General features: G+C 42.3%; 1 protein-coding gene across 2 annotated transcripts in view; it reads left to right on the top strand.

Annotated features, from left to right (window-relative positions):
* The window catches only part of LOC126299187 (intracellular coagulation inhibitor 3-like), a 165578-nt gene that overhangs the window by 95184 nt on the left and 56212 nt on the right, over positions 1-14182 (top strand). For both annotated transcript variants that reach the window (XM_049990963.1, XM_049990964.1), the window contains exon 4: positions 2109-2262. In XM_049990963.1, the coding sequence (XP_049846920.1) occupies positions 2109-2262 (154 nt within the window). The remainder of the gene's footprint in view (positions 1-2108; positions 2263-14182) is intronic.

Raw genomic sequence — 14182 nt, 5'->3', positions numbered from 1 at the left:
CGCGCCAGTGTTCGTGAAATCAAGACGCTGGGGCGGCAAATGGTCGCCTGTTTCATCTGCGCCCCTTCATCTGTGGTCGAACTTTACGTTTTCATTCGCGCGGAGGACGTGTGTTTCCCTGCAGCCAAGACTCATGCAATAGTCTCGGTCACAGGATGGACAGTCGCTTACCTTTATGGAGACGGGGCCAAGTCGTGGCTCGGTCTTGGGACCCTCCTACAGACTGACCATGAGGTAATTGAACGACGTTCACTTTACCGCGCCATTTTGAGCAGTTATCTCCTTGGAGTTTTGAGCAAAACCCTCCTGTGCTACAATGTGCCTGGCGTGGTTGGCTAGATTGCTGTCGAGGTGCGCTAGTAACACCCCGTGGTTATTTCAAGCCCGTTCAAATGGTTCAAAAGGCTCTAAGCACAATGGGACTTCCAGAATGAGCTTATCACTCTGCAGCGGAGTGTGCCCTGATATGAAATTTCCTGGCAGATTAAAACTGTCTGTCGGACTGAGACTCGAACTCGGCACCTTTGCGTTTCGCGGGCAAGTGCTCTACCATCTGAGGTACCCAAGCACGACTCACGTCCCGTCCTCACAGCCTTACTTCTGCCAGCACCTCGTCTCCTACCTTCCAAACTTTACAGAAGCTGTCCCGCTAACCAGAGCACTTGCTCGCGAAAGGCAAAGGTCCCGAGTTCGAGTCTCGGTCCGGCACACAGTTTTAATTTGCCAGGAAGTTTCACTATGGGACTTAACATCTGAGGTCATCAGTCCCCTAGACTTAGAACTACTTAAACCTAACTAACCTAAGGACATCACACACATTCATGCCCGAGGTAGGATTCGAACCTGCAACTGTAGCAGCAGCGCGGTTCCGAACCGAAGCGTCTAGAACCGCTCGGCCACAGCCGCTGGCTTTCAAGCCCGTGGCGGGCGCAGCGCCTGATGCTGCACTGTCCTTGTTTCCTATTTCCGTCTCCCCTACCTACCACTGCTGTGTCACACGATGAAATTTCATACTTACAACTGTCTCCTTCCTTGATTGTCCCTTCTTGTCGAGGTCCGGTTGATTGGTGGAGTTGATAACGCCATGGCCAGGCCTGCCGGGCGATCCTGGCCCATTCCGCCCTCCGCCCTATCTTCGAGCCGGAGACGACCTACACGTACTCACATTCCATCATCCCTACCTTCCGTCTGCTTACAAGGAACGGTCATTTTTCCCCATTTGTATTTTGTGACGTTCTCTGACAATTTGGTGTATTGTTTGTTTGTAAATAGAGTTTATATTTCCCTCTCATGTTCCATAAAAAAAGGTCACTAACGCACGCTTATGAACTGCGGAAACTGGTAGGGGGCGTCCACGTCGTAACTTATGAATATTTTTTTCAACATCGTAATACATAGATAAGCGTTTGTATGTATCTTCAGGTATTGGTCTGAAACTACTTCCCGATCTCAAAAAAAAGTTTGTGGGGCACTTTCTTACTGAATGAAAAGGTCCCAGGTGCGAGTTTCAATAGTTTTAATCCATAGTTTTATTCTGCCAGGAAGCGTCAGATTACAGTGTTGTACGCTTTCAACTTCAGAAAACAAATTACCGCACGACACTCCACTAAATAATGGGCTGTGCCATTTTGTTTTGGCTCCTCTAGCAGAGTGCTAAGGAACTGTGGCAGGCGGATTTCAACGTGTCGTAGGACAGAAGTGTACCAGGAAACAAAAAATAAATTAATTACCTAACTTTATTTTTGAGATGACAATTAAAATTGTACGACTACACCTCATACAACTATTGAATTACAAACAGCAATAACTAAAGAACCAGAACATATAATGTTATATGAGCTCGCCGGCCGCTGTGGCCGAACGGTTCTAGGCCCTTCAGTCCGGAACCGCGCTGCTGCTACGATCGCAAATTCGAATCTTGCCTCGGACATGGATGTGTGTGATGTCCTTAGGTTAGTTAGGTTTAAGTAGTTCTAAGTCTAGGGGACTGATGACCTCAGGTATTAAGTCCCATAGTGCTTAGAGCCATTTGAACCATTTATATGAACTCGTCACTGATAATATCTGTGCCAGCTTTGGACCTGCGAGAGCGTGCTTTTGCTTCGCAGCACTCGGCGGAGTCGCTGACGGACGAGGCGGCGGGCGCGTTCAGCATGGCGACGGTGCACACGCCGGGGTTGTTGTCGCCGCAGTACAAGCAACTGTTGACGCAGTTCTACCGCGTCAACGTCACAGACGCCACGGCTGGCGACTCACCCCACGGTGAGTACCCAAAATGCTCCCCAGGCAGCAGCCAGAAAGACCCTGCAGTGTTTCCTTGTCCACACAAGCTCTACGTTATGGCGACAAAAGCTTATAATTTGGTCCACCATTATTGACTTTTTTTGTCCAGATTTAAGCGAATGTCTCCCATTTCACTTCTAAATTGTTCGATCGGTACTACAAAACACTTACATGTAGGTTTTGCACCTTGTCACACACAAATCCATACATATTACAAAACAGAATGTATGCACAAGTACCGGGTGATCAAAAAGTCGGTATAAATTTGAAAACTCAATAAATCACGGAATAATGTAGATAGAGAGGTACAAATTAACACACATGCTTGGAATGACATGGGGTTTTATTAGAACCAAAAAAATACAAAAGTTCACAGATGGCGCTTCATCTGATCAGAGTAGCAATAATTAGCATAACAAAGTAAGACAAAGCAAACATGATGTCCTTTACAGGAAATGCTCAATATGTCCACCGTCATTCCTCAACAATAGTTGTAGTCGAGGAATAATGTTGTGAACAGCACTATAAAGCATGTCCGGAGTTATAGTGAGGCATTGGCGTCGGATGTTGTCTTTCAGCATCCATAGAGATGTCGGTCGATCACGATACACTTGCGACTTCAGGTAACCCCAAAGCCAATAATCGCACGGACTGAGGTCTGGGGACCTGGGAGGCCAAGCATGACGAAATTGACGGCTGAGCACATGATCATCACCAAACGACGCGCGCAAGAGATCTTTCAAGCGTCTAGCAATACTTTTTGTTGTTTTTTTTTTTATTCTAATAAAACCCCATGTCATTCCAAGCATGTGTGTCAATTTTTACCTTTCTATCTACATTATTTGGTGGTTTATTAAGTTTTAAAATTTATACTGACTTTTTGATCACCCGGCGATCACACCCAGACTTCATCCAGTAATTGCAAATGAGAGTACTTAGTGAGTTATAACAAACTCTACACATAATTTCAAATCCCTCAAAAACTTTTTCTCTCTGACAAGCGTCATAAAATGATGAAAGGAAATAAGTTTGTCGCTTGCTACAATTCCGCTGTTCATACTCTGCCGCATCAGGCATGACGTTTTAATTTCCTAGTACTTTTCTTTCGCGACGAAGATATTATTCTCACATAACATTCAATGTACCTGCAAAATTATATCATTTTATGACACCTACATCAGAAGATTTGACGTCATAAGCATTTAGATGCGTCAAAAACTGCCGCATCATGCATGACTTTTAATTTATTACGTCTGTATTACCAACTCTGTTCGCAACACACTTCACAGACAGTATCCAAATAACAGCACTGAATGTACCTGCAAAATTACATCACTGTATGACACATTTTCCAGGAGGTGTGGCGCCATGAAGATCGAGCTGCGTCAAAACGAAAGTACAGCTCGAAATTCGCAACAGATACAGATGAAATACATCTTCAAACATGTGTGAAACGTGTGAAATATGTGTGAAATGTGCATATTCTCGCAAAGACGCAGGTGAAAGGATCCTCTTACACCCATTAATCGGTTTTAACCAAGCTTGTTACGCATATTACAGTAATTACCATCTGGAAAGAAATACTGTGGGGTTAGAACCACTAGCCAGCTGTGGAATGGGCCTCATAACTTGGGCGTGGAAAGAGAAGGTGTGGGGGAGGAGATGTGCAGAGAGGGTGGGAGTAGATGGACACAGAGGGGTGTGGAGGAGCAGGCCAGAGAGATGAGGGCAATGAGGAGAAAAATAAAGAAAGGGGAGAAGGAGATGAAATAGGGATCAGGAGGAGATTGACGTAGAGAGGGGAAGTGGAGGTAATGGTCAGAGAGAGGGGGGAAGAGCAGATCGGCAAAGAGAAGAGCAGGAAAACATGGGAAGAGAATGATGGGAGGTGGTGATGTACAGAGGGAGAATGAGGAGGTGGACTGACAGAAGATTGGAATAAATATATACCTAGGCAACTTCGCGTAGTCACCTAATTGTTCGAGACAATCTACACCACATAGTTAATGAGCAGAGCACACATAAAAGAGAAGCTTTGACTCTTCCTGATAATCTGATATATAGTTTCATTGTTTCTGAATCGCTCTGGTCTGGCAGAACGGTTCACACGCGCACACACACACACACACACAAACACACACACACAAACACACACACACACACACACTCTGAACGTCACTGGTGCCTGTCGTTCTTCATTTTGTTTCTTACATGTGCATATTGTCGCTTAAGACCTACACACATTCCTCTGATTCCCAAATCACACCATGCACTTTCTCCACCTATCACACTTCTAACGATTCGCTGCTCACCCAACTCACTCTCCCAGAGATATTGCTCTTGTGAGCTCTCAGATTGCTTGGGGTAGAAAGTATCTACACACGATGCTTACATGGACAATTATGTACATGGTTACCCGAGGCTTTGGTTTGGCTCAACGAAACACTATTTCACGGAAGACACACGTTAAGGAATTAACTACGAAATACGTAATAGTGTCACCTCTCATTTAAGAAACGGATGTGTTAAATAGTTATCAGACAGTCGACTGGTTTTAACAATCGATTGACCAGTTGATTTTTTTTCTTCCACTCAATTTTTTTTTTCACTCGAATGAAACTAGTCGCTGCGGCCATGTCAACTAAATAAATGTTTTCACTCCCTCTCATGATTTAACTGGTTTGTATGAAATTTACTCACAATTGCGGAATCTGTCTGACATTAGGCGTATTAGGTAATGTAGATGTTACCTATTCGTAACACATGAAAACTTGCCCCAGATCGGGACTCGAACCCGAACCTGCGTTTCCCTGCTGTCACGCTTCCAGGACCTACCCAAACTTTCATGTGTCACCGATAGGTAATATCTTCGTACCTCATGCAGCTAACGCAAGAAAGATTCCGCAGTTGCGAATCAATTTCATAAATTTAGTACAGCTCCAAGATCATCACCAATGCCTTTCTCTTCAGATATCGTTATAAATAAGTATCACAAGACTTGACCCGCAAAATGACGATCGTAATACTAACGTCGAATATGTTTATCTCCTTGAAACGCTCACGCGGAAATCCAATCAAAGTTTCGAACGATGGGGTTGTAGACAGTATGACATGTGGAAGTTTGGGTCGGTCCTGGAAGCGTACTCTAGCAGCCGTAGTAGCAGAGGTGATCGCTCGCGAGAAGTGGAAAATCTGAGTTGTAGTCCAGGTCCGCCATAAATTTACATGTGTCATCAGTAGATAATATCTTCAGAAATGAAGCAGCTAATGTAAGAAAGATTCCGCAATTGTGAATACTTATCATAAATTTAGTAGAAATGCAAGATGGTCACAGCCGTCTATTTCTTCAAACATCGTTAAAAAAATTAAGTGGATTCGCTTAATTTGAGACAACTGACTGACCTAAGCCACTGATAGTTACCGCAGTTACATAAATGTTGTCAACCAGTCCCCGGATTTGAGTGAGTTCGTTTACAATTTTTTTTCAGCCATTTCGGCTATACTCATATAACTTTCTTGGATACAAATAACGTCCTTTTTTTCAAGGAGAGGCGAATAAAAACATGTTTCTGAAAATGAAGTATTTTTGAAATATATGTCTTTATTTAAATACGAACTTTTCATAATTCGGGCGTTAAGTATGGGTCTTTAGTTGGTTTTTAAAAGGATAATAATTGGCGCCACATTATAAATGTATATTTAAATAAATGAACATTTATTATTTTATTTAAATTTATTGTAGCACTGTAACTCTCTTTGACAGTGGTTTGCATCCATCACCGATAAAACAATTCTTTTTCTGTAAACGCTTCGGCGATATGAAAAGAATGCATATAAGACAAAATTATTTTTAATTGTTTGGTGACTTAATCACTTGCTATTTAAGCATATATGGTCACTTGTTGGAAGCGAGAAATTTGTCATCATTCTTTAATTTTCTATGAGTTTATTTAATTAGTATGGTTTCATAACATCAATCACCCTTGCAGATACTATATATCGCATTGAATTTATCTTTAGGATAATTTATTATCCAGTGATATGATTTCATCCATTCCCATGCTACTGAACGTCTCGACATGCTGATCCAAACACAAAGTTCACAAACAAACACGCATATTCATAGACACAGATAAAAAACTGAAGTTAAAGCTACTTAATGCCACTCAAAAAGAAGTAAATATCGGAACAGCCTTAAAAGGCGAGAGTATTGGGACGTCAGTTGATGACGTCATCGAAGATGGCGCCCGTGACATCAGTTGATGACGTCATCCAAGATGGCGGCCGTGACGTCAGCTGATGACACAAGTACCGTTATCCAAGATATCGGGAAAGTGCCACGCCCACTGCCATGCCCCCCTGGTGGGATGTTCAAATTCCATCAGGACAATGCAACCTCTAACCTAAGAAAATGGCGGGAAAGAAAGGCCGCTTGGGTTACCTCCACTAACCTAAGTCACCCAGCCCATTGGCACCTCGTCCTAGGAAATGGCTGTAAGTTTGAATTTTAGAGGTAAAGAAAGGTCACTTGGGCTATCTCTACTAACCTAAGAAAATGGCGGGAAAGAATGGGCATTTTGACTACCCTAAGTCACCCGACCGCCACCCCTTCGTAGATATTGGTCGGAAAAGCACTCAGCCCTCACTGGACTGCTGGAGAGAGGAAGGAGTGTACGTTGTTTATTTTGGGACAATTTGTTTAGGAATTGAGTATATTTATCACAGTGATACAGAACACATGCTCTGATGTATCACTCAGCATGTCCCACCTAGCTAAAGTTTCGGGTTTCTAGAGAAATAATTTCCAGTCTATATCTTCAGAATTATCACACAAACGGTACTGCTATGCAAGCGATATTGATATGTGCTTGATATCGAGAAGTACTGCGAAAATGGTATGATATTCTAGCAAATCATGCAAAATTAGATATGTTGTTGTATACCCAGAGCCTGAAGAAAGGTCACTTGGGTTACCTCCACTAATATAAATCACCTGACTGACTCCTCGTCCTAGGGAATGGCGGGAAGTTTGAACTTTGGCAGTAAAGAAAGGTCACTTGGGCTGTCTCTACTAACCCAAGAAAATGGCGGGAAAGAAAGGCATTTGGACTAACTTAGGTCATCCAACTGCCTCCTCTTCCTAGGGGTTGGTCAGAAAAGGACTCAGGCTGAACTGGGCTGCTGCAGAAAGGAATGAGTGTACTTTACTTACTTTGGAACAATTTATTTATGTATGGAGTATATTTATCACAGTGATACATAACACACACTCTGACATGTCACACAACATACAGACCTGCAAACTTCTCCTAAATAACTCATGTATAATGCTCTGCGCAAGCGCTTGCTAATTGTAAACTGTCAAAATAACGCAATGCACAACCTACAGACCTGAAAACCACTCATAAATAATGCAATACCTTTATGTCCAGAGAGACAAACAACCCATAAATTGTCAAAATAATAATCCATCTGAAAGACTCTGCAAACATGCTTCCTAATCATCAACTGTCAAAATCATGCACCAGTCTTTATTTAAAAAATTTGATGCAGTACAGCCATCCAGTGTGTTCACCACGAGGTCCTGACACCGATTGACCTCGTACACAGTACCACCACCAGAGGGTACTATCATCCAGTCCGTGACATAACCCAAGATGGCGGTCTGGGGTGAGGGAAAATGCCTGGAAAACGACTCTGCCTGTGCTGGAAATAAGTCTTTATTTTGCAGGGAGTGTTTCCACCATGAGATCTAGACTCAACTTGGCCTAGTACACAGTACAGCCAACAGAGGGTGCTGTCATCCCTCCTGTGACGCTATCCAAGAGGGTGGTCTGGAGGGGGAAAATGGCGCGAAAATGACTCAGCCTGCGCCAGGTTGCTGGAGAAAGTAAGGAAGGAGTGTACTTTATTTATTTTGGATCAATTTATTTAGGGATGGAGTATATTTACCACACTGATACAAAACACCTGCTTGGGGTCACGCCACACAGCCCACATACCTGTAAACTACACCTTCATAATGTTCTGCAGGCATGCAAACAATTCAGTACAGACATGCAGACTCATCCTAAAAAATACAGTACACTGATGTACAGACTCGCTCAGTACTCATAAACTGTACAAATAACGTATAGCGCAGCCTACAGATCTGCTCACAAAATAATGCAACAGACATGCTAACAATGTACGTAGACACCGCGTGCCATCCTCTGCCCATTGGACAGCACAGGAGGCTACAACACACGCTCCTAGAAGTTGGGATGCAGTGACACACAGATGCCCGTTCGGGTCCTGCATGCATGACGATGTGACATCCCTTTCATACTTGGTACCTGAGAAATTCCTCTCGAAATATGTGGTCACCTAGGCGCCATTGATGACGCGACTGGATGGGAGCGAATACTTATTTACAGAGCGCAGACGCTGTAAGGTGGGCCGTGCAGATGTGTGTTCGCCGCTACCCTCCCTCTATGTGCGGTCCGGTGAAGAGCTAACTGGCGAGCGACACTGCAGAAATCCATTCCGAAATAGCAAAAGCTGCTTTCTCCCTAGCGATTCTAGAGGACCATGCGTGACGTGTGGCTAACACATCGCCACATGTAGCTACATATCATCGCAAGCACATCTAGCAATGTTTTAATGTTATACTGAAGCCACATGCCTATCTAAAATATTAACCAAGTCGAACTCCAGTAAATTGCATAGTGTCACAGAATTACTTAATGCACACTTTTCTAGAAGTTTTCGTGATGTCTCAGCTTGTATGCACGGAAATTCTTGCCATAACAGAACCTGTTTACGAAATTAGTGTACAATAACATCGAATGCACTCTCCCCAGCGGTCCTAACGTGATACCCCATCCGTCACGTGTTACCCTTCCTGCTTCCAACACACACAGACGTTCCCATCTCTAGGTAGACTCCTATATCCCAGCAAAATGGATGTCTTGTGAATTAATTTAGGATTATGATTGGTTCTTATCGAATTTACCCGCCGAATTACTGATGCCACATGTATCAAAGAACCATCTTTCCGCAAATGAGACTTTTAACACGAAAATTATTTTGCACAGATCGCTAAATTGCATTGACAGTTAAACCCGCAAAGTTGTCTACAGATCATCAAATACATAAGAGACTCACAAGAATATTGGAAGCCAGGAACATATTTACCAGTGAAACCACAATTAAATATTATGGTTGCTACTACAGTCTGACACCTATCGATGCACAGGTAATGTCTCCTCTTGTGGGCTGTGCTTCTGGAACGAATCTCAGCATCTATAGCACACATAATTTTCCATGTAAAAAAATCTCTTTCATACCCCTGCGGGTATTGATGTGCTGAATCTATACGTCTCTCATGACAGGACACACAGTCATACTCTCTAGTCATGTTGCAACATAAACCACAATAACTTTACAATGCAATATATACCCACTTTGCACAACATAAGCCACAGCAACTTTACAATGCAATATATACACATTTTACACAAACAGTACAATTATTTATTATATCTGTACAGCACCTGAAAAAATTATGGTAAGCCTACACTCACACCGGGTATATGTCACGATTCTCCTCAGTCCTAGGGAAGCACCGTCGTCCACCTTTTCTTTCTTTCTACAGATGTGGCTCTCAGTGCAAGAAACCATTTTATACTGATCGCCATATTGCACCGATAACTAAACCTCGCAAAGTGCCATACATATCATCAAATATGGAAAGACTCTTACTCAATTACACTCTCTCCCACTGAGGACAGGAGTTTGAATATTAGAGCGTGAAACCGATCTCCAACCCAGCAATATATCACTGCGTACCATGTCGATGTTGTAAATACACAATTAATATCCTTTGCCATACAAAATCAGGTCTTGTACATCATTTGCACATATACCGTGAAGACAGACAGCATATTTTGTTGAGCCCAACCTACATAGGTAGGAATGATCATCAAAATAAAATAAGAGAAATCAGAGCTCGAACAGAAAGATTTAGGTGTTCGTTTTTCCCGCTCGCTGTTCGGGAGTGGAATAGTAGAGAGATAGTATGATTGTGGTTCGATGAACCCTCTGCCAAGCACTTAAATGTGAATTGCAGAGTAGTCATGTAGATGTAGATACTACATATACTATCACCAGTAGATATTTATCGCAAGGTCGGGTGGTGGGTATCCACCCGCAAAGCATGACGTGTTGCCCTCAGTGGATCGAATTCACTCTGAGAACTGTTCTACAAATTTAGCCCTGTTTACCCCTTTGACACAAACGCATTACTGTTTCTGGTCTGGACCTGCTTCCTTGCTTGCTTGCTCACTTTTCTGCACCCATCTCCAGACTCTGGGTATACAACAGCGTATCTAATTTTGCATGGTTTGCTAGAATATCGTACCATTATCGCAGTACTTATCGATATCAAGCACATATCAATATCGCTTGAATAGCAGTACCGGTCACGCCATAATTCTGAAGATATAGACTGGAAATTATTTCTCTAGAAACCCGAAACGATAGCTAGGTGGGGCATTCTGTGTGACACGTCAGAGCGTGTATTCTGTATCACTGTGATAAATATACTCCATTCCTAAATAAATTGCCCAAAATAAACAAAGTACACTCCTTCCTCTCTCCAGCAGCCCAGTGCAGGCTGAGTCCTTTTCTGACCAATACCTAGGAAGAAGTGGCGGTCGGGTGACTTAGGTTAGTCAAAATGCCCATTCTTTCCCTCCATTTTCTTAGGTTAGTAGAGATAGCCCAAGTGACCTTTCTTTACCTCCAAAATTATAACTTACGGCCATTTCCTAGGACGAGGTGGCAGTCAGGTGGATGACTTACGTTAGTGGAGGTCACCCAAGCGACCTTTCTTTCACACCATGTTCTTAGGTTATTAGAGGTTGCATTGTTCTGATAGAATTTGAACTTCCCACCAGAGGGGGCGTGGCAGGGAGAGTGGCACTTTCCCGCTATCTTGGATAACGGAACTTGTGTCATCAGCTGATGTCATGGCCACCGTCTTGGATGACGTCATCAACTGACGGCAGTTGATGATGTCATCGCCATGATCTTGGATAACGTTACTTTGGCGTACAACTGCTCTTGTCCCAATACTGGCGATAACAGAGTGCAGTCAAGAACAATGATTTAACAATGGCTAAAGATCCAGTGTTTCCGCTCAGTCTGAATTCACCGGACTGCATCGACTGTTTTCATTCGGTTTGTTACGCGGACAGATTTCAATCAAGAGAACGAATGAACAATCCAACCGAAAATTAGGGCTTCTGTCAACTGAATCAATTGATTTGATTGTTACCGTAGACTGGTTTCACCCAAAAGAATGAACTAATAATTCAGTCGTTACGTATAACTACAACCGAATTAATTGACTGTTTGCATTTGATTTTTTCCATGACTAGAGTTAAATAATCCTAAGAAGTTTGAGCAGTCTGCCCAGTGTGTCCCCCCATCTACGTACCTAGTCCTTTACTCAAAATTAGTCACAGTGAACGATGCCACTGATGATTGTAGGAAACTTTGAAGAAGGTAATATTAGAGTTCATGGCCCACCGACGACGAGGTCACACATAGCATAAGCTTGTTTGGGGAAACAATGAAAAAGAAAATTGGTCTTTTCCTTTCGAAGGAACCACCTCCATCTACATGGCATCTGCACTTCACACCTAAGTGCTTGGCAGAGGGTTCATCGAACCACTTTCACACTACTTCACTACCATTCCACTCTTGATGAGCGCACAGGAAAAACGAACACATATATCTCTCTATTCGAACCCATATTTCTACCCATGTAGATGGATATCAATGATATATTTACGCATTCGAAGAAAAAAGTTGGAGAGTGAAAAGATCGAAAATCACCTTTGTTTTAATTACTGCCACTGTAACTTCCATATTGTATCCGTGACACTGTCTCCCCTAATTCACGATACTACAAAACGATCTGCCCTTCTTTGAACTTTTTCGATATTCTCACTCCTCCGTCAGTCCTATACCTCACTACAAGATTCTAGCAGGGGGCGGACTAACATACTGTAGGCAGTCTCTTTAGTGGATCTCTTGCATCTTCTAAATGTTATGCCAATGAAACGTGGTCTTTGGATCGCCTTCTCCACATCATTGTCTATGTGATCGTTCCAACTTAAGTTGTTCGTAATTATTATTACTAGGTATTTATTTGTACTGACAGCCTTTAGAGTTGCGTTATTTTTCGTAGGACCTAAATTTAAAATGGGTTCCTTTTAGTACTCACGTGGATGACCTTACACTTTTCGTTGTTTAGAGTTACTTTTCACGCCATACAGATATCTCGTCTAAATCATTTTTCAATTGGCTTTGATCTTCTGATGACTTTACTAGACGGTAAATGACAGCATCATCTGCAAAAAATCTAAGAGTGCTCCTCGGATTGTCTCCTAAATCATTTATATAGATTATGAACAGCAGACCTCCTATAACGCTTTCCTAGTGAACACCAGATATCACTTCCTTTTTAGTCGATGACATACCGTCAGTTACTGTGAACTGTGACTTATCTGACAGGAAATCACGAATCCAGTCTCCCAACTGGAACGATACTATATAGGCACGCAATTTCATTAGAAGCCTTTGTGAGGAATGGTATCAAAAGCCTTCTTGAAATCCAGAAATGTGGAATCAATTTGAGATTCCCTGTAGATATCACTCATTTACTTTATGAATATAAAGAGCTAGTTGTTTTTCAAAGGAAGAATATTTTCTGAATCCGCACTGACTATTTGTCAATAGATCGTTTACTTCGAGATAATCAGTACACAAGCGACAGTATGCGCTTCCTAATATGTTCCAAAATGCCTAGTATAAAAGTGAGATTTTTTCCGGTGCATATCTTGGTTACTATTCGTGATAGGAAGAGAGGGTCAAATGTTTTCTTGTACTTGGGCTAGGGACAATTTGTACATCAGACGGAAGGAACGTACTACTGTAACTATCCTATAGTAAACTGTTCAAAATATAAATCTTACACACTTCCTCTAGCTTAGGCAAATGGAGCAAATCGTTTAGTTCTTTTTGCATTAGAGAGGCACCATTTAGTTAATGTGCGGCTCCTGAGAAAACACGAAACACATGGTTTTTGGGTATCAAAATCGAGCCGTGGGTTCCAAGACGGCTACGCACAACAAATGGCTAAAACGTTTACGATATGTTCCTACGATCACGATCTCTAATAAACTTGAAAATTTTTTGTATCTCTTTATCCGTTTCCGAGATACAGAGTTTCAAAGCTACACTACTTGCACAGGTAAAGTAAGTACGTAAAATCTAAATAATATATAACAGCAGAAAACTGATCAACTTTTAACGGTACATTCTCTAGGCGTTTGTCTAGAATTGCTATCTTCCCGTTTGCAAAAATGTTTATCCGTTATCGAGAAACACCCCAAAATATGGTTTTTGAGTACCAAAACCAAGCTGCAGATTTCAAGATGATTATGTATAGCAGATGACTGGTATTTTTACGATGTAATCCTAAGATCCAGATCTCGAACACTCTTGACAATTTTCTTGATATCTTTTCCGTTTCTGAGACGCACAGGTTCAAAGTTACCCTACTTGTACACTTAAAATAGCACGTAAAATTCGGTGTGAGGCGAGAACATAGTTTATAAAGTGACGTAGCATGGAGAAATGATCTGTTGAGTGTCTCCGTTATCATCAGAAAGTTTCTGGGAACCGCATGTTCTTGTAATACTGAAGCACATGCAGAATTTTTGTTGCTGGTTGGTTGGTTTCGGGAGAGGACCAAACAGCGAGGTCATCCGCCCGATTCGGTTAGGGTCGGATGGGAAGGAAGTTGGTGGTGCCCTTTCAAAGGAACCATCCCGGCGTTTGCCTGAAA

The sequence above is a fragment of the Schistocerca gregaria genome, chromosome X (genome assembly GCF_023897955.1).
Source record: "Schistocerca gregaria isolate iqSchGreg1 chromosome X, iqSchGreg1.2, whole genome shotgun sequence".
Lineage (NCBI taxonomy): Eukaryota > Metazoa > Arthropoda > Insecta > Orthoptera > Acrididae > Schistocerca > Schistocerca gregaria.
This window is presented reverse-complemented; position numbering and strand designations above follow the sequence as displayed.